We start from the raw sequence: 22,256 nt of genomic DNA on the forward strand, positions 1-22,256 counted from the left end.
ATTAGAAGAAAATGACCACATTGTCTTTGTTGATGGTTCATGTCTGAGGGATGGTACAGAACACTGAGAGCAGGCTATGCCGTATGCACAATTACAGGTAAATTAGCAGCTTCTTGGCTTCGAGGCGTATATTCTGCACAAGTAGCAGAATTGGTAGCTCTTACTAGAGCGTGCCATGTATCTGCTAGACTGAGAGTCACTATCTACACAGATAGCCAATATGTATTTGAAATTGTTAATGATTTTGGCCAACTGTCGTCACAAGGAGGTTTCCTGACCTCTACTGGTTCACCAGTAAGAAATGGCGACAGGATAAAGGAATTGCTGTATGCAATACAGTTGCCATAAGAAATTGCCGTGGTGAAATACAGTGCACATCTCAAATCACAGGACTATGTGTCACTGGGAAATGGATATGCAGATCAATTCGCATGGTTTTGTGCATTGAACTGTATATAGTTCAAAGACAAGTGGTAGCTGATGTCTGAAGAAGACACTACATGTACAGTTTTTGCATTAAGGGTGATTGACACAATGGAAGAATTGAAAACCTTGCAAAGCAATGTTGACTAGGAAGAAAATACATCTTGGTTAAGGATGAAGTGTATTTAGAGACAGGATGAGCTATGGGTATCAGAAGAGGGTCAAATGGTTTTTCCAAATAGTTTGCTGTCACAAATGGCGATATACTATCATGGTCAGGCCAATATTGGGAGGGATGCCATGGTTAGTTTGTTAAAAAATTATTGGTTTAATCCCAAGTTTAGACAGGCAGCAGAAGCAGTATGCCATTGCTGCATTATTTGTCAAGAACTAAATGCAGCGAAAGGGACAGTGGTGAATTTGAGCCACATTGGAAGAGCAGGAGGTCCATTCAGCAGAATGCAATTGGATTTCATTGAAATGCCTGCGTGTGGAGGTTTGAAATATGTGTTGGTAATTGTGTGCATTTTTAGTCACTGGATTGAAGCATACCCCACAAGAAGAAATGATAGCCTCACAGTAAGAAGTTGTTACTTAGAGTTGATACCACGTTTCGGGTTTCCAATCTCTAATCAGAATCAGATAGGGGAACCCACTTCAGTAATGAGGTGATCACATTTTTGTGTGCAACACTAAACATTGAGCAGAAGTTGCATTGTAGCTACCGTCCTGAAGCATCAGGACTAGTGGAGCAGACAAATGGTACCTTGAAATCAAGAATTGCTAAGATGTGTGCAGCTACAAATCTGAAATGGCCAGATGCATTGCCTTTGGTATTGATGTCAATGAGAAATACACCTGAAAAGAAGACAGGACTGTCGCCCCACGAGATTCTTATGGGCAGAGCAATGAGACTGCCAGCAGTTCCAGCCAATGCACTTGTAAACATTACAGATGATATGGTGCTGGACTACTGCAAGGGTCTGGCTGTTGTGTTTCGCTCTTTTTCTCAGCAGGTGGAGGCCACTACCCTGCCACCAATTCACAATCCAGGGCACAACCTGTGAGCCGGCGACATGGTTGTTGTCCGAAAACATGTTCGCAAGACGTGTTTGGAGCCACGTTGGAGAGGGCATTACCAGGTGATTCTAACAACTAGGACAGCTGTGAAGTGTGCAGGACTCCAGAACTGGTTTTACACAAGTCACACGAAGAAAGTGGGATGTCCCCTGGATCATGAAGAAGCGTTGTTGAGAGCACCCACAATGGTGAAACAGGTTGCCACACCTGAATCAGAAAAAGAACAAAGAGAGCCTGAAACTGATCAAGAGCTTGTGGAAGATAGTTCAATCACCCCTGTAAGATACGAAAGTGAAGAATTACAGGAGGGTGCGGGAGAATCAATCTCGAGACTGATACAGCAGGAGAGTTTAGCTCAGCAGGGGTTCTCCCAGAAGCAGACGGTGCTGAAAAACAAACAGAGCAAGTGCAGACCAAAAAGGGGAGGGGGTTGAGACAGATCAAAGTCAAAGCGATCCGACTCCTCCTGAGCCTATTGCAGGTCCATCAAGAGAAAACACCACAGAGAAAGAGAAGAAGAGTCCAATCTTGAAAAGAATATTGACAGAAGGATCGAGAAAAGGAGATATTTGGCCTGCATCGCAAGTCGAGAAAAGAAAGGAAGTGGTCATAAATGAAACAATAGATGACAAGGTAGATACTGCAGGAAAGGAAGAATTAAGTAAAGGTGAATTAAGTGGCAATCGAAGGTTGAAGAGGAAGAGAATAGCAAGTCAAAGATACACAGATCCTGAATGGGCGTATACAACTGCTAATGAATGGCAATACGAGTTTATGTCATTTTGTTTTGATAGAAATGTTCTGAGTCAGTATTTTGATGTAACCTGAAGATGATTAAGGAGCTGATCTGTTGAACCAATTTGAAGATATTTTGAGAAAAGAGACTGTTGAAAATAAACTGGAAGAGACATTGATAACCTGATTTGACATTGAAAACCAGATATGACAAGCTGTTATTCGATTTTGACAAAGGAAAATGGGTTCCTGGATGTAAAACTGAACTGTTGAAAGAAATATTTTTTTTCCTATTTTTGATTTTTGCTACACTTTTCAAAAGTTACTTCTGCTTTCTGATTCTTTATAGATCATGGCTGAGTTAAATAATCAAGTTAGGGATGATAGGCGCTCTAAATATATCAGTATTGGATTGTCAATTATGTGTGGAATTTTGTTTATAGTGCTGATTGTGGGAATGTTTGTTCTTGATAGGAAAGGAGCCAATTATATTTCGGCTTCTGAGACTACTACACTAACGGCTTTGGAGAAGTTTAAGTTAGATGAGAAATATCTGCATGATTATACTAATGCTCAAGGAGAACTTTCTTCTAACGTCTTCTATCGCTTGTTGAGTGAGTATGTTGAGACAATGGATGCAAGGGATTGTCTTGTCTGTACGCAAATTCCTTTGTCAGTTGAGGAAGGAGTTATGTACCATAGTCTTCCAATAACCTACGGAATAAGTTGTAGTCTGCTACTAACAAGATTTTATAATCAGGAGTATCCAGTATTTTTATTCTAACCATGATGTAGTGTTTTTGTTTGTTCCTATTATAAGGTATTTGAGTAGAGTAGCTAAAGATCATGATATAGTATTGGTTAGAGGATTCTTTGAGCCTACACTAACATTTGGAACCGCATATGCACATAAAAATAATCTTACATGCTTGCTTACACCTTTAGAGAAGAGCTTCTTAGGTCATACTGATGACAGGAGAAAGGCATTAAAAGAGAAATTAGAAAAAGGCTTAGAGAAAAGGACTTACAATAATTATTATGCTTATACTGTAATTAAGACGCAGGGGAAATTAGCTTTAAATGCATTACATGTAGGGAAGCTTTGTATATATAGGCCAAAATCACGCACTGACACTTTATTTGTGGGAACGAGTGAATGTAGGCATGTGTTTTTGTTTCAGAGTAAATTGACTTTTATATTGAATGGTCAGGACCCTGCAATTCCATGAATGTATTATATTTGTGGACATAATGCTTATTATCATCTGTCAAGAGGATGGTATGGGACATGGTATTTGAGGATAGTATTCCCAAAGATTTATCAGATAGATGACTTGAAAAAGTTTCTGAAATTGACTGAATTACATCATAAGCGACAGAGTTGGGAATCCTCTTCTGTAGTATTGGGAGATATATTTGGTGCAGTGATTCCTTCACTGGGAGTCACCCTGAACTCAATCAAGATACGAACGTTGTCTACTATAGTGGATAACATGTTGACAAATTTTACCGGAGCAAAACTCCTGATAGATACTGAGTTGGCTGCAGATAGACCTATGACTCTTCAAAATCGTCTTGCTTTAGATATCCTTCTAGCGAAGGACGGTGGAGTATGTAAAATGATTAACTCTAGGCATTGTTGTTCTTCTATTCCTAATAACAGTAAGGGGATAAGAGACTTAGGGCCAGATGCAGGAAACTGATTGTGAGTCGCAAACAGCAAAAATTGCCGTTTGCGACTCGCAAATTCCAGTTTCCTATTCAGAAATGCATATTGCGAGTCGGGACCGACTCGCAATATGCATTTCAGAATCGCAAATGGGAAGGGGTGTTCCCTTCCTATTTGCGATTCAGAGTGGTATGCAATACCATTTGCGACCGCACATGCGGTCGCAAATGGTATCGCAGTTACCATCCACTTCTAGTGGATGGTAACCTACTCGCAAATTGGAAGGGGTTCCCATGGGACCCCTTCCCCTTTGCGAATGGACCCAAAACAATTTTTTCAGGGCATACTACCTGCCCTGAAAAAATACCGAAACTAAAGGTTTCGTTTTTTTTTTAAGTGCAGCTCGTTTTCCTTTAAGGAAAACGGGCTACACTTAAAAAAAAAAAAACTGCTTTATTGATAAAGCAGTCACGAACATGGAGGTCTGCTGACGACAGCAGGCCTCCATGTTTGCGAGTGCCTAGACTCGCTATTGGGCCGCAATTAGCGACCCACCTCATTAATAATAATGAGGTGGATCATTGCGACCCCATAGCGACTCGCAGACGGTGTCTGAGACACCGTACTGCATACCATTTTGCGAGTTTCAAATTGCGAGTCGCAGGGACTCGCAATTTGCAAGTCGCAAATTAGCATTTTGCTACATCTGGCCCTTACTTACTAATCAAGTAAGGACTTGAAAGAATTGAAGGAATCAGGTGTTTGGGAGAAGGTCGATAAAGGATTTGTTTCAGTAGGAAATTGGCTTAGTAATATTAAAAATTATACAGGAAATATTAATTGTGATTGCTTGCATATTAGGATTATGGGGTTTATGTAAATTTCATCAAAAGATTAAATTGAGAAGGTCTAAAAATAATCAGAGGAGGGAAGAGCGAAACAGGAAAAGAATCTATAGGGAAGATTTGAGAAGAAGACAAAATGCAGATGAATCTGAGTTATAAGACTATGGATGGTAAAAGTAGTGCAATGAAATATTTAGTCATCAGAGGAGGGACTGTTAACACAAATATTTTAGGTAGAAATTATTATTGAATGTTCGTAATGAATTATGAAGTAAAATGATTAACGTAGAAAAATAATGTGCACGTTTCAAATTGTGACCTCGGAGAGCGATCACCAAGATTCACGAATTATATTAAAGGAGCAACTAACATATGTGAAATATTGAAAATGTATTAGACTAATGTAGTAATATGTCATATTGAGAGATTTATCCTAAGTTTTGCAGTATATTGTAGGCTTAATGTGACTAAAGTCTTGGCCTAGTTTTGCCAGGTCTTGTGCAGAAGCTGTATTTCTAATGTCAATCAAAATGCTGACGAGCTGAACTAACCGTGAACTGCTCATTATTTAATAAAATTTTGCTTAGCTGAAACCTTTGCGTGAACCAACGGACAGGAGATGATGGAACAGAAATTTAGCAAATAGTGTGTAAAGCGCTCTGAATGTACTTTCCCAGGACTCGAACAATGAAGACACTGACTGGAGAAGAAGATACCTGACGAGCCGGATGATGAGAACATCGTACAGTGATCCAATCAACAAACTGAGAACTGTGTAATATTAGAATTAATAGATTTGAGTAACAAAAATTATTGGTTAGAGTAAAATTGTGTGATTAATTGACCAATTAGGATTTGGGGGATAGACTGTGCGACTTTGATATAATAACGTGACAAGGGGAGAAAACTTCAGATGGGGATAGGTGTTAGGTGAAGATGTTAAGGGAGAGACTGCGAGATCGCAGAAGATTCGAGATTCTGTCATTGGGCTCATGCTCTTGAGAGCCTGATGCGATGCTGATCGTCTGATGACCTGAAGACGAAGACTGACTTTGTTGCTGATCTATACCGAGGATAGGTAGTTATGAAAATGTGACTGAATTACCTTTGTGCCTTTTCTTTCTAGGTACCAACTGCGCTGTCAATAGTTTTTCTCTTAGCTAGATGTTTTCCCCAAATTTACGTTCTCATCTGTTTTCACATGACTTCCCAAATGCTGATGCTAATTTGGGTTAGGTGAGGTATCCTCCTCTGTGACTCTGACAGAATTTCAGAGACAAATGATTAGCAGACTGATTTGCTGAACTCTGCTACTTATGTTGACACATTTGCCTTTGATTCTTCTGATGATTTATGTTAATGCTCTAGAATATATTCTGAAGCAAGTTTGACTAGGTTGTGCTTTTGGCGTTTATTAATGAATTAATAAGAGAATTGTTTAGAATTAAATAAAGTTTGAAATAAAATCATGTCTTGATATTGTAACAAATAGGGAAATAAAATTATTAAACATCTACTGAGTTGTGGTTATTCATGACTGAAAGGTCATGGTGTGATGATAATTAATTATTGATTAATGACTAGATTAATGATTATTGAATTCTGTGTATTGATTAATGAGAACATTGTTCACATCATAGATAGGATACTCCAAGCGAATCAAAAGCGAATCATCGACCTATGTGCGTCTCCTTGTAAGTTTATTTATTAAGGACCAGGCGCGCTAACAGTTCCAACCAGTGCCAGGACCCTGCAATACCTACCTGTGATAGAACCTCACACTACTTGTCAATGGGGACATCTCAGACTGTCCACCTGTGCAAAGCTCTCACATTTCCCACAAATGTTAGGTCCTTCTAATGTCTGTAGTGTTCACTTGTAGAAATGTTTGCCACTGTTACCTCCCCACACTGCACAACATGGTAGGCTTCACACATTGGTGCCAATGTGAACTTCTCACACTACCTACAAGTGCCAGCCAGCCCTTAATGCAGCCTATCATTGAATCCTTCTCACAGTGCAAGTCATTGTCTACTTCAGACTCTATTCTGCGTCACACAGCGCCAACCAGTGCCAACTCTTCACACTGCTGATGCATTATTCTGGATGATTCATCCTCAAGGGCAACCTTTGCCTTCCTCTTTAAACTTGTCACCCCAGCTTACTATAATGGCCCATAACTTCACTTGTCCTAGGCTCATTGCTGAAGCACAAAACACCAGTCTTCTGCTTGGTCGACTACTGGCCCAGCAAGCTTTCCTAACATAACGGCAAATTAGAAAGTGTGATAAAGTTTTATCCTTTATTAGTATTTTTAATATTGGATTTCAGTTACAATAGCCATGGCTTGAACACTTCAACTCTCATAATCCTCACACTAGAGATAGCCAATATCTCTTGCTCATACATAGCCAACTGCACAACAGCCTCACAAAAAGATATACGCCAAGACCTATTGGAAGATTTATATATGCTCAAGATTTGTGCAGAAGACTGCTGGGCTGTGCTAATCTGTGTTACATTTAGTGTGCCTCACACACAGATGTTTTGAGCATCCATCCCGGTGCTAACAATGCTGTCTGTGGGATTTTAAATACGAATCAGGATTGCATCACAAAGGCAAGCAAGCAGTAACGTGCATGAGATTTGTACTTGAGGAACACTCTCTAGTACACATCTCTACTTACAAATAATTATTTACCAGTAAATTGTGTAATGTTTATTTCACAGACAAAAAAAACATAGATTTGGCGTGAGAAGATCATGCGATTTTCCTTAAACCTATTGCTTGTGCCAGTTTTCTGTAAGTTTTAGTATTCCACATAAAACCAGGTTGCGCTACTATGTGAGACTTTTGTTGGTTCGATTTATACCCTTGGTAATGCATAACATTTATATGAAATACCATCACCCATGAAAGTAGAGTCAGTACAGTCAGACCAACTAATCCTTCATATAGGCTTGGGGGCTGCTTTCAGAGCCGGATGGGCTGCCATAAACCAACCATAGCCCCATTCTAGGAAGGAATTGGGCCAAGGGAGCAGTTCCTCCTCCTGGAACTCTTACGCTCTTGGTGCACCCTTGGCCGATTATTTAGGATGGTGTAAGAACAGATCTGAGACAACAAGAGGTCAGTTCATCTGCTCTGAAACAGTAGCCGCATCTAAAAAATGTAATAGAATAGAATCGAGTGGAATAGAATGGAATAGAACGCAGCGCAACACAACAGAACACAACATAATTTGTAAAATGCAAACTGGTGGCCGAAAGGGCGTCCTGGCGCCAGATCCAACTACAGATGAAAGAACATCGGTCCCAGACATGATCAGTTTAAGTGGATAGATTTTAAAGATTTCCTAAAAGGCAAACAAAGAGTATTAGATTTCAGTGAACGAGTGAGGGCATTCCAGTGTTTAGCTGCTAGGTATACAAAAGTTCAACCCCACAACGCAATTTACAAAAAACACAAGAGTTTCAAGTTATGGTTCAGAGTGAAGTGCAGAGAACGGCTTGGACAATATTTCTGGAATTTCCTCTGCAGATAGAGAGGACACCATTTATACAAATGCATGATGAGCCAGAGAAAGGGATTTAAACTCCGTTCTCATTTCTACGGAAGCCAGTAGGCGTCTTTATCTGAGGCCACAAGTAAGGCCAATCGCCATGTTTTGGAGTGATTACTGCTTGCAATGAATGCCTTTCTGGCTCTCACACAGAGACTGTTACAAGTAATCAATTCTAGATAATATTAAGGCCCGAGAAACCAGCTTTCGACCTCCTGAGGTGAAAATGGGAAGATTCTTTCAGCATTCTAAGGTGGTAAAATCAAATAGACACAGTCTTATTATTCTGATGAGACACTGAACGCCTGTCATCAAGGGAAAAACCTAGATTTTTTCCTTTATACTTCTTGGTGCTGGTGTTGGCCCAAAATCGACAGACCGCTAGCTATCATACCCATATGTCTTATGACCAAAGACATGTACCTCAGACTTGTTAAGTTGCAGCACGTTATTAAACAACCAATAAGCAGTTGCTGGTAGATTTTCTTTGAAGGTTGCACAGCTGTGATCTGCATCTACACAAATGATCAGAAGAGTATCAAAAGCATATATCATGAAGCTGTTCCCCTAAGCATGAATACGGTGGGCCAGGGGGATTACATAGACTTTAAAAAAAATTGCATTTAATGATGAGCCCTGGGGGACTCCATGATTACCCAGGAAGACATCCAACAAAAAAGAGTCAATCCTAACTCTTTGTGATTAACCATGAAGCTAAAAGAGCAGCCAATGGAAAGCCTGCCCTAATAGCAATCTTCTGCACTCCTGAAAGCAAATCTTGATGGGAGATGCTGTAGACAAAATTTAAGAATATAAAGGCTACACATCACCCTGATTCTGTCCCCATTGTAACTCCTCCACTATGGCCATCAGAGCTGACTCGGTGCTGTGAATGGGGATTAAACTGGTTGGACAGGAACCAAGACAGATTATGGTTATGGAAAAGAAGACCAAAATTCATAACATTTTCATAAGCACAGGCAAAACAGATACTGAGTCAGATGACATTTTGTTAGGATGCATCTGATAACAGTGTGTTTCCAATAACGAAGAACTGAAGGCAGCACAAGGCTACTGAAAGCCATCTACAAGATCCTTGCTGGACAGGGTTCTCATGGGGTTCCAGATTATACAGAGGGAGAGTTCTTTTAAAGAGTTAAGAGAGAAGGGCTTGAAGCTGGATAATAAAGCAACATCAGTAGGATTCAGACATTCTCCGTGCTCCACCTTGGGGTGAACCAAATCAGCAGGATTGTTAAATGCATGGAAAATCTTACTACTTTTGTCAAGAATAAGGATAAATTATTACAGGTCCTTTTACCATCATGGGCAATCATAGTTAAACATCTGGGATTAATAAAGAAAGGTATTAAACATTTTAAAAATCTCCTCTGTCGAATTTAGAGGAGGCCTGTTGTGAACTGATGTTGTACGTTCAGAGCCGTGATGCATTAAAAAGACCAATGAAAATAAACAAGTTCTGACAATGAACAACCTTGTTCATCTTTTCATATTGTTATTTTAGAGGTCTAGAGGGAGAGGTTGGTCATGGGGGATTGAGGAGAGGGTACCTTGTCTGCACAAGACATGCCAGGGCAGCTTCAGGGGAGGGTGTAGATATATGCGACTTTGGTGAGCAGCATTCGGCTAGGAGAGGAGTGGCTGTATGAAAAGCAGGAGACATAAAGGCAAAGGAGGTGATCTGTCCAGCTGCCATTGAAAGGCTGACATGGCTGATAATGCCAGTCTTTTACGAGTACTGGCCATGGAAGCGAAACTTTTTGGCAGTGCAGGTGAGGACGACATGGAAGAAAATCCCAAGATATTCCCACAGGCCATGCCTCTAAAACAGTGATAGTGCTTAGAAAGACAGTCCTTACAAAAGGCACCAGCCAGAGGAAAGATCAGTGCTATTGGCAAGGACAGATCCAGAATTGTATTCCATTAATCTGTTTGTTTAGGCCTTTAGGCCTTCGGCAGAATAAAGCCATATAAGGAAGAGAATTCCCTATTAGAGTCCAGACAGATGTGGGATGGCAGCCGTGACTGAGGGATAGAAAGAGCCTTCTGCCAGGTGCAGGAGGAACCAGCTGTCTAGGGTCTGTGTCTTGCCCAGGGTAAAAACAGGCCGCAGGGCAGTGAATAACTGTTACACACTTGCAGGCAGCTACATAGTACTTTACTTGAATATCGTAAACAAAACATTGTGTGAGAGAAATTGTGTCCTAAATATTGTTAACAAAAATATTTCCCTATTATTATAGTTAATAATTGAAAATCTATATGCTATAAGACAACATTTTGTTAATTATATTGAACACAATATTTCTGAATATAGACCCGACAGGAGGTGGAAAACAGGCTGCTGAAATAGCTGGGACATCAGAAGTCTGGCTAATGTAGATTTTCCTAGTTATTTATGAAGGAAAGTCTTAATTTTATTAAAGACACAGAGGCAAGTATCATGCTTCTCTTTGCTTGCTTAAATTTAATAGCAGCAGTCAAGAACAACAGATAAACTACAAATCCCAGATGGCGAACGTTATAAGCCAATGGGAAGGGAAACATAGTATATGAATGGTAACCAATCAAAACATCATGCATGGTATTATGACATCACTTGCGAACAGCCCTCTTTTCTTGCTTTAGAAGCTAATAAGAACAAAATAATGGCAAAATAGATAGTAAAATAAGTAGAGCCATTATGAGGGAAAAAAGTTTGTGACAAAAGTTCATAAATCCAGGAAATGGTAAGTTGTCTGGAAAAACAGAACCAACAGGACTCCCAAGGAAACTTAAAGAAGGAGAAGCATCGCATTTGGAATTGACGAAATTGCCAGCAGGGTTATGAGGCAGGTTGAGAAGTAGTCGAAATTGCTGTCCGGTGGAAAAAAACAAGAGGTTAATCATTGTGGTGGGATAATACTCGCCTCCGTGTCTTTAATAAAATTAAGACTTTCCTTCATAAATAACTAGGAAAATCTACATTTTATGTCAAGACCGGAGGCTCCTATTATGCTTGTTTAAAGCGAATTAATCACAGTTGTAGAAGCATTGTCAACAGGTTTACAATAAAATTCTCTAAACACATTTTATTAGACCAATCAGCTAAGAATGTCCTCAAAACGGGAACCAGCCCAGAATGCTTTGGAAGCCATAGCTCCTCTGGAAGCATGGGTCCCAAATATGGAAGTATCAATACCAGCCAGGGACATGATCCATTTTAACCAGCAAGCCAAAGTAGGGGAAGACACTGGTTTGTAGGGTTTTCTAAAGGACATAAGAAGTTGAGACACGGAGGATGTTCTTAGATCAGCCGTTTTCTGTTCATAAATCTTTAAACATTGTGCAACACACAGTTTGGGACTGAGAGAGCGTAGCTTATATAATCAATATTAACATGAAATGTTTATGAACTAATGTGTAATAATGCCGCATAGAAAATGTATTAATATGTTTTGCTAAAACGTGCGTTTTAAATGTGCCCACGGGGAGTGGCCGCCAATATATACGGGGACTAATGAAACTGACTAATAATGATAAAATGTTATGCTAAGAAATGTTTTTGCACTAATATTTAAGGTTATATATTAATGTTTTGCTAATAAATCATTAGGCATTAGTTAGCATGAGTTGAGGCCTAGCTGCCTGGCTTTCATATTAAATGTGTTTTTCTAACGTGCAGTGTGCTGACTTGCTGAAGGACATGAACTCTTGGTTTTTTTCTTCAAACTAGAAGCTGAATGTACCTGTAGTAGATCCGTTCTCATGAAATTCGACTTGCTTGTAGAAACATTTTAGCTGAATGCAACAGTGTAGATTAATAGCAGGTACAAGGTCACCTGAACCGGTACAGACAATGGAGCCACTGACTGAAGATGTGCAAAGGACCACGAGAGTATGAAATCATACCAGACATTCCACCCGCTAAAGACGTCAATCATAAGGACCAATAAAATACGTGAGAACTGTTATGGGGTGACAAATATGATGAAGTAATCAGAACTCTATTGGAGGGAGATAGTGGGGTGCAACCCCTCATCCAACCAAATTTTAGGGGAATGTACAACGAAAATGGGATAAAAACCCTTGACACCAGGAAGTATAGGAGAACAGGAGAGAATAAGAGACTAGGAGAGAGTTAGGGAGATGCTGATGCGATTTGCTATGACCCAGACACTTTGTCACTCTGCATAGAGACTTTTCTGTTCGGTTCTTAAAACCATTCTTGCCTTATATTGCCCGTTTACACTTTACCTCCTTATGAGGGAAGTGCCCCTTTTACCCGATTGCTGAATTCCTGATGGTGAACCAACTGATGTACTGAGGACGAAGACCGAATCTGAGTGCTGACCCAAATACGGAGGGTAACTATATGACAATGATGTTGTGATTGTCTGTTTGCTTTTCCTTTCTAGGTACCAACTGCTTCTTTTGACCGAGACCATAGTTAGATGTTTTTCAAATTGGTGTTACTACATTGTTTTGCAGGAAGCCCAACATGCCAATGCTAATTCGAGGTTAGTAGAGGGATTCACTAAACTGACGCAAATAGACAAATGACCAAATCTATGCTTTGTTGAATAATGCGCTAATGTTCTCTGCTAAGGGTAACCTATGCTGACGGCGTGTTATATTCTAATGTTTGTGATTCTTGCTTTGATGAAATTTTATCAGAGTTGCCATATTGTGACTATGCTAACATGTTTCTTGGATTTGAGATTAATAAACTTGCTAGTAGAATTGTAATCAATAGGGAATAAACTTCACAAAATCATACTAAACTGGTGTGGTTATTCATGACTGCAAGGTCATGGTGGTTTCTGAGTTTTATTAATGTCTTTGACTAATCTGAATTGTCTTGTTATGGTAAATATTGATGACGTTATTGACATATTGATTGACATGTTGATTAGTTATCTCGTCCTAAGGTGTCTTTAATCAGGGTCAAAAGATTCATTGGCCTAAAACGAGTCCCAGAGTGAGTAAATTAGTCATAAAGGGACACGTTAACAGGACGATCAGGAAAATAAGGGTAAAAAAACGATGTGAGGTTAGTTTTGGTACGTCAAACCACTGTGAACAAAACACCTGTTGGAGTAAATTGACGAGAAGAAATATCTAAGGCTCTAACATTGGACAGTCTTATAATAGAAATGAGGTGTAACAACATTGTTAATTTTGCAGATAACATTTTTAGAGAGAGAAAGGGATTATCGGGCCACGACAAAAACAGATTTAAAACAATGTTTACATCCCACAATTGACTGTATTTAGGAAGAGGAGGATTAGAGAATTTTACTCCCTTCAAAAGCCGGCACACAAGAGGATGTTCTCCCACTGGTTTCCCATTGATGTAGGGATGATTAGAAGAAATTGCTGACCTGTAAAGGTTGATAGTGCGATAAGATTTACCTTTGCTAGCCTCTGCCGCTAGGAAGCTTATAATAAAGACTACATCTGCTGAAAGGGGATTAATGTATTTTCCCAAGCACCAGCTGTGCCATAAAGACCAAGCTGACTTGTAAGCTTTGTAGGTTCTGGGGCCCAGGATTGTTTGATATATTCTGAAGCCTCTGATGAAATGAGTGGGAAAGGTTGAGGATTCCTGAAATTTTCCAAACAGAAAGAGTAAGAAGATTGTCTAAAATTAGGTGTGAGGATGATTCAGAGGGTCCAACAGAAGGTCTGGAAATGAAGGAAGAAGAAAGGGAAAGTCTATGGACAATTCCAGAAGGGTTGGAAACCATACTTGGGATTGCCAGAACAGAGCTATGAGTACCAGGGTAGCTTGTTGCTGCCTCACCTGAGCGAGTAACCTGCTGATCATGAGGAAAGAAGGAAAGGAGGAAAGGCATAATTCAGAGAAGTTGACCAATCCTGTAAAAAGGCATCTGAGGCTAACGCTAATAGATCTGGGCACCAGCTGTAAAATTGAGGAAGTTGGGAGTTGAGTCAAGAAGCGAAAAGATCTATTATCAAAGGACCCCACTTGTTCTGAATCGATTGGAAAATCGAGGGATGAAGTTTCAAGTCGATTGAGTCTCGAAGATGACGTGAGTGCCAATCCGCTACAGTATTGAGATCACCTGGAAGATATTCTGCATGAACCGAAATTTTGTTTGAAAGGCAAAATTCCCAAAAGCCTTTTGCTAGTTCCGCTAAGGGTTTGGATTTTGTACCTCCTAAGTGGTTGTCCATTCTGAGAAGAATAGTACAGTACACCCTGTTTTTTGTGAGGCTTCTGATTGCAAAGGATCCGGCAAGCATCGCTAAACAACTGACATGCAATCTGGACTCCTCTATTGACCATGCACCTCCAGTCAATATTGGACCACAGCGGGTCCCCAAGCCTGTGCGGCTTGCATCTGGTTCTAATACAAGATCTGGGGCTGATGCAAATTTAGTTCTGCCTTTCCAGGCATCTAAATGGTCTAACCACTAATGAAGTTCTACGCGAGAGTCCTGATGTAGGGAAATCGTGTCTGAAAACATAAGACCTTTTCTTAAATATTGGATCTTTAGTCTTTGCAGTGCCCGGTAGTTCAGAGGGCCTGGGAAGATGGCTTGGATAGAGGAGGAGAGAAGATCTACTATTCGAGCTAGCGATCTTAGAGAAATCAAAGAGCTGCAAAGAATTTGAAGAATTTCTAATTTTATGGATTTAACTTTTGCCAATGGGAGATGAAGAGTGGCCGATACGGAATTTATCTCGAAACCCAAGAATTCTATTTGCTGGGTTGGAGACAAAAATGATTTCTCTTTGTTGAGTATGAATCCTTGGTCTGATAAGAATGAGCATGTTAGGGTAATGTGAGATTGAAGGGAAAGGGGACTCTGGTTCATTATAAGGATATATTCTAGATAGATTATAAGTCTGACTCCTTTAACTCTGAGCAGAGCTACCACTGGTTTCATTAATTTGGTGAAGCACCACGGGGCTGAAGAAAGACCAAAGGGAAAGGAGGTAAAGTGGAAGAATTGGTTTAACCACTGACATTGTAAAAATTTCCTGTAATCAGAATGTATAGGAACGGTGAGGTATGCATCTTGCAAATCCAAACAGACCATCTAATAATTTCAAAGCAGAGTGTCTCTGAGATGAAGAATTGTTTTCATTTTAAAATGTCAATAGACTACAAAATGATTGAAGTGTTTGAGGTTGATTACTGGACACATCTTTTTGTTTTTCTTCTGAACTAGGAAGGTGGAACTGGGGAAACATGACGAGTCCGGTTGACAAAGGGCAATTGCTTGTTTTTGGAGAAAAGACTGTGCTTCTAAGGAAATAAGTTTGAAAATTTCAGTTGAAAAACATGGAAGAAGAGGTAGAGAAGGCTGAAAAGGTTTTGAGTAAAGCTTGATATGATAACCTTGTACTGTGTCTAACACCCAAGGATCTGTGGTGATTGACAACCATTTTGGAAGAAAGAAACTAAGGTGACCCCCAACGGGAGGAAGGCCAGAAGGTAGTCTCACCTGTTTGGTTAGCATCCACCTCTGCCTCTTTTGGATAGAATTGAAGCTTATATTCTTGGTAAGAGGGGATAAAGGATCCTCTGGATTCTTGGTTGTTGTAGTTGCATCTGGCAAAGTGGTGTCTGCCTCTGCCAGCCCTGGCAAAAAAAACTTGAGAAAACATTTTCTTTAGGGACTGTTGAGCTTTGTCTAATGAAGCAAAGGTAAATACGTATTTGCTCAACTCTTTGATGAAAGAGTCACCGAAAAGAAGACCATCTGCTTTAACACCAGGATCCACTGTCGCCAAATACACCAATTTTAGATCTAGTTTATGAAAGAGTACTTTTCTGCGCTTGTGTGATAAAGCCAAGTTAGTGTTGCCTAGTAAACAAAATGCTCGTTGAATCCAAAGTGAAAGCTCTTCCGGATCAATAGCGCAATCTTCTAGCCTAGCAGCCTCACCTAAGTCAAAAATGCGGGTAAGTGGGCCAATCACATCTAACAGTTTGTCCTGACATGAGAGTCATGCCTTGGCCATACCCTTGCGAGGATCTTTGCCGAATTTGGTAAAAAGGGTCAGGAGAGCTGGATCAATGGAAGGGGTAATGGTAATCTTGTGAGGGAGAGAAGGACATGGACATTTGGACTTTAGCTTGGCCCTAGTTTGCTTGTCCAGAGGAGAACGTAGTCTGGATGCTACATATTGCCCAAAATGATCCACAGGAAGCCACTTCGCGGAGTTCGGGTGGTGAATATGACTGGGATCAAACACAGGGATTCGGTCAGAATCTGTAACAGTCTTAGGCTTAGAAACATCTTGTGGGGATTTTTGTTTTGTTTTTTGGGGGGAAGAGATAAAGAATCTCAGTTGTCCTTGTCAGATAGGTAATTATCTGAATCCATGTCAGCCAAATCGTCGTCGGTGTCTGGAATGGAGGAGATTATGATAGGGGACGTGATGTGTTTGGACTTTGTTTTGCATTTCGTAGGCGATTGATCTTTGTCTTGAATATTACCCTCCTAAGAAGGAGGCCTGTGAGGATCCACATCCTCTGACTTATGTGAGGAAACCTCACTAACCAATAGCACCAATGTTTGTTGTTTTTTGGGATGAGTATTGGCTGAAGGGCACTTTCTGCTTTACCCCGCAGACTGGGCCACGATCATCTTTGACATCATGTTGATAACAGAGTTTTCTAGTTTTTTTGACAATTTGTCCATGGAGGCAGCTACTGCCTGTTTTACCAAGGTTTGAATAAAGTTATTCAACTCCTCTTTAATGTTATTATCCTCATACAGGCCATCCTGCATCAGAGGAGAGCTATCTAGCTCCATAACAGGAGAAAACCAAATAAACAAAATGTGGAAAGATACTCTGCAAGGAAGGAGTTAATTCTTGAAGGAAAGGACTGTTAAAAACAAACTCCACCTGTGGGCGGTAATAAGAGAGCAGAAGGGAGAGAATGGGCATTTTGGGGCATGTCAGGGTGTGGCAAGGGAGACTTCGCTAACGAGACAGAAGCAGACGAGGCTCAGGAAGGCGGATACAGAAATACCCTTTTTCCACCGAAGATGGGCACAGCAGACGCGAAGGAAAGCAGCGCTGGAGAAATGCTTCACTCATTCCTCAGAAGCGGATTAAGATGGCGACCGCTGAGGAACGGTTAAAATGGTCATAACAGTTGCACATTTGGAGTCAGAGCATAAGAGGGGCAGCGTTCGCAAGCAGTGCGGCAACATGCCGGCTAGAGATAAGGTAAACAAATACAGGATAGCGTGCAGCGCTTATTACAATAACATTGTTAAAACAGAAAAATAGCAAATAAAAGCATTCAATTAGGTAATTATGAGGAGAGAGCAAAAGAATTACTTAACTTGACTGTGAGCAGCAAGAAAAGAGGGCGGTTGGCAATCAAGTGATGTCATAATACCATGTATGATGTTTAGATTGCTTACCATGCATGTACTATGTTTCTCTTCCCATTGGCTTATAACGTTCGCCATCTGGGATTTGTAGTTTATCTGTTGTTCTTGACTGCTGCTATTAAATGTAAGCAAGAAAAGAAAAGCATAATAGGAGCCTCCGATCTTGACATAAAATTTATAGACACAACTGGAGAAGTACACTGGTAGGAGGCGGTAAAGCCACGAAGCAAGCAGAGACCGAATAGGAAGCACAGAGGAAGGAGAGAAACTGGCAATTAGCAAGAAAATAGAGAACGGAGCTTTAGCAAAAATGTAGGAGCAGTGGAACTAGAACTATGGGTAGGAAAAAACAGAGGACAGAGTCAAGAGCCAGAGCTGCTGGGAAATAACTGCAGAGTGGAGCGAGGCCACAGCAGAGCTACGGAGAGATGCAGAGATTCTTTCTTATTTATACTAAACAACAATGGTCAATTTCCTGCTATTGCCCTCCAGAATACTTATCTGGTGCAATATATTTCAATAGAAACGTTAAGTTGCCACATTATTTCCAGGAACTCCCATTATAACCTTGAAAAAGTGAAGGTCATGCAGTTGAACAACTATTGTTCGCATGAGATATTAAATGCTTAAAAGAACATATGTAACTTTAAAAGGGAATTATTGACAATGCCTTGCACACTGTTAACCTCTATTACGTATACTTGTCACACCATTAACATGGAAATGATTTTCAAATGGTTCCGAGCACTTTAAAAAAACACACACACTAATAGTAAAATTGCAAAAGGCACACATATTGGAGGGAATGGCACGCCCTCCGAAGTAAAACAAATATTTCTATCATATTTTCAAAGTACACACTGCAATGACAGCGTCCCAGTTAGGAGTCTTTCACTTTCCCCTGGCACTAAAATGTGTCTCAGCCACTGATTGCAGTATCTAGAAATACGCAGACCCGGAGTTCTAGAACACGATGAAACATGGCTGCTCACTGTGTAGAAAACCTGAAGGCTTTAAAGAACAGTCAAAGGCGTTTAGTGGCGCTTGGGACGATGCGAGCGACTTCCTGGCCTCACGTACCTTCAGCACAAGTAAAGGCCTTCCTTCATAGGACTTCCCGATGGAAAACATGGAGATGAGGTCTCTGTGGGTTTTATTCATACGGTACATCCAGTCTTGGATCTGAAAGCACAAACACAAAGACTCATTTATTATAAACAATGTGTTCAAACAAATGGAGCGAAATACATTAGGAAAGTCTTTTTTAACAAAGGTTGCTAAGAATTAACAGTATATATTTATTTTGTTAGATTATGTGTGTTGAAAGCGTTTTTAATGAGTCATACTTACACACCAATCCATTCATCCAGAAGTTAACTGATAAAGAGGAACCCATCCGCAATATATGCGTCAAAACTGTCACGAGACTTTCTTATACCAAGTAAAACTCATCATAGACAAATGAAGATGCTCTAAAAACAAGCATTGGTAAAGCCAATAGAACTGTCCCCTGAAACCTATTGATTTGCTCATGTTTTTTCTCCCTAGTTGGCCGCCGTACTTGCCATCTTGTAATGATTTTTGTTTTGCTTTTTGGTACATCAATAGAAGACAGTTACAGTGTGTGAGTGCACAACCGAGGAAGCCATATTTGAATGATTTTTCTTAAACCAAAAAAAAACATAGAATCATTGCTGCCATTCATGCGTACTTATACGCGACAATCGTCTTTTTACTTTATTTTCAATTGAATGTTCCAGTGTTACTGATGGTCATTTTGCAAAGATACATTTAAAAAAACTTAATGAGCACACCCTAGATATTGGGAAATCCTGAACGAACCAGTAGCTTTATGCAGCTAATAGACCTTCAGAAAAAGTAATTGAAAAAAAGCAGGGACCAGGGGGCCCGGTGATGGGCGAAGATGACAGCCCAAGGAGTAGGTGCGAAATACGAGTGGCAGAACACCAGTTTGCAACTGTGGGACCCTAACAAAAATCAAAAAGGAAGGAATAATAAAAAAAAGTGGGGGCAGGAATGAGAGCAGTGAGGAGCAATAGATGAGGACGCATGTGGCATGGTGGCATGGTGCAGCTGCCTGGCACAAGCAGAACCAACATAAAGCAATGAGAAGATATAAAACAAATAATGAAGCTGGGGTTGGAAAGGGACAGGGGAGAAATAGATGAGCTGGCATGTGCTGATATTTTGTGAGCAGAGAGGAAAGAGGCACAGAGAAGAAAGCAATGCCCTCACATGGGGTGCAGAACCACAACTGAAATTGTAGTCCCCTCAAGTCTGTAGTGGAGGGATACAAGTCTTCCAATAAGAATCGATGCAAATATGCTATGCTCCAGGGGTGTGGCAAACATAAAAATAGGGAGGAAAGCCATTGAATAAGAAGCAAGGGACTGAGATGGACAAGGAAGCCATCCAGTCACGAGCAAGGGGCTGCAATACTTTAACATTTTAAAGTTAATAAAAAACTAGAACAATATACATACATCTTGGGACCGGATGAAAATCCCTTAGTATCTATTCCCCAGTGAGGTGAAAGGAACCTTACAAATGAAAGGGAACATGCACCTCTCATTGAAACAGCCCATGAGGGATTGCCTTCAGTTCTCTCAGGACCAATTGCCACATTGACCCTTATATAGCAATGACAAAAGTGCCCATTATTGGCAAAGCATACTAGGGGCCAAGTCGGACAGCTGGTTAACTATGCTGGATTTTAGGCCTAAGCTGATACCACTCACTAAGACATCAAACCCCTTCAAGGTAGTTCATTTATATCATACTGGTCCACTTTCTCTGGTGACCCAGTATAGATATGTATTGATTCATAGTCTAGATTTTTATGGGTGTTACATTAGCAAAAGTGGCAATGCTTGGAATAGCATAAGGGACTTTCTGCTTTTAGTAATAATAGAAACAATTCACGTATTTCACTAGGACGGGGGCAAGGTGTCCCCAGGAAAGGCCTTGGCTCAGTTAAAGAAGGCCTCCCTGACATTTCAGGTGTTCAAGTAGTTGAGGATCCGTATTTCCTATTCTACACCAGATGCAACAACCAAATAACAATTTGCCAAGGCATGTTCTTCAGAATAAAAACAATATTCTGTTTGGAATGCCTGCATATATACCTGATCTTGAATGGGCTACTGAGTTTCAGCTAAAGTCCTATTTTGATATGTTTCTGTATCTGGCAAAGCACAGAGGGCTATTGAAAGACATGTATGACTGTCTCAAAATCTCCACCTTGAATCTGAAGAAGGTGGTGTTTGGATACATAAGGCAGCCAACTGAGTTCACGAAAATCTACATAATACTAATAAGCTACTAAACAAGTGCAAACAATCACTACCCATGGTATGTGAACTGTCATACTGCTACACTAACTAAGCAGGGACTAAGCATCCATTGATTTGGTGGAACCATGTAATGCGGCTGATTCTTTCCAGTTGGCCACAGTCCCAGTAGACTTTTCAGGTCGACCTCATGCAACACATTCCTTCCACTGAGCTGCCAGCATCTGAAGGATGAATAGTTTTTTTATCCAGGTGTAACTTACTCCATCAATTTTAAACAAGTATAACATCATTTGTCTAGCCTTTAGACATAACATCCAAATATACACCTGTCTCCTTTGGACTTGTGAAGGGCTAGCTATGTTTAGAAGCTTTCACCTTTGTGACTGTAGTCAAGGTTTCATATGAACACTATCATCTTGATTACTAAGATTCAGCTGCAATTAATTTAGTTACTATCTCGCTTAGGGTGCAAAGTGATGCACCTACAATACAGCTGCTAACTTCCAAATATTTGGTACCCCAGAAACGTTTCACACATTTAGGGGGTGATTCTAACCCTGGCGGTCGGTGTTAAAGCGGCGGCCAACCCGCCAACAGGCTGGCGGTAAAAAATATGGGATTCTGACCCTGGCGGGAACCGCCAACACAGACAGCCACCTTAACACTCCGACCGCCACGGCGGTACAAACAAACAGCGCGGCGGTCACCGCCAACAGACAGGCGGCAGACAATGTACCGCCCACACTATTCCAACTCACCAATACGCCACCTTTTCCGGGGCGGGAGCACCGCCGATAAAAACACGGAGGAAACAGACTACGGACGGGAAAACGCTCACCACTACGCACTCCAGGAGGAAGGAGGACAGCATGGAACCCGAATTAAACATCCTACCTGCTCTCGTCTACCTTCTCATCTACCACGAGTACGAAGTCCGGCGCAGACGACAACGGTGAGTACTGCACCTACGACACACGGGAGGGGGAGGACGAAAGGTTACGGGCACACACATATGCGACCCCCCCCCAACTATGTACTCACCAATGCAGCGCACCAAGTCACAGTGACACCACCCAAACACCCCTGAAAAATGCTAGGACATAATCATATTTTGAATAAATATTTATGTACCAAAAAGCTCCAGAAAATTAGCGTACAACCATGAAAGATATCCACAACAAAACTAATGACACACACATCAGTGTATAACTGAAGTACCAAGTCCTGCACATCCTACGAT

General features: G+C 40.7%; 1 protein-coding gene across 5 annotated transcripts in view; it reads right to left on the reverse strand.

Annotated features, from left to right (window-relative positions):
- CPA6 (carboxypeptidase A6) overlaps positions 1–22,256 on the reverse strand; it is an 825,999-nt gene that overhangs the window by 169,101 nt on the left and 634,642 nt on the right. For 4 of the 5 annotated variants that reach the window (XM_069220296.1, XM_069220298.1, XM_069220297.1 and 1 more), the window contains exon 5: positions 18,783–18,884. The exons of the other annotated variant lie outside the window; for it this stretch is intronic. In XM_069220296.1, coding sequence (XP_069076397.1) covers positions 18,783–18,884 — 102 coding nt within the window. The remainder of the gene's footprint in view (positions 1–18,782; positions 18,885–22,256) is intronic. 5 annotated transcript variants of the gene reach the window in all.

Source organism: Pleurodeles waltl, chromosome 2_2 (assembly GCF_031143425.1).
Source record: "Pleurodeles waltl isolate 20211129_DDA chromosome 2_2, aPleWal1.hap1.20221129, whole genome shotgun sequence".
Lineage (NCBI taxonomy): Eukaryota > Metazoa > Chordata > Amphibia > Caudata > Salamandridae > Pleurodeles > Pleurodeles waltl.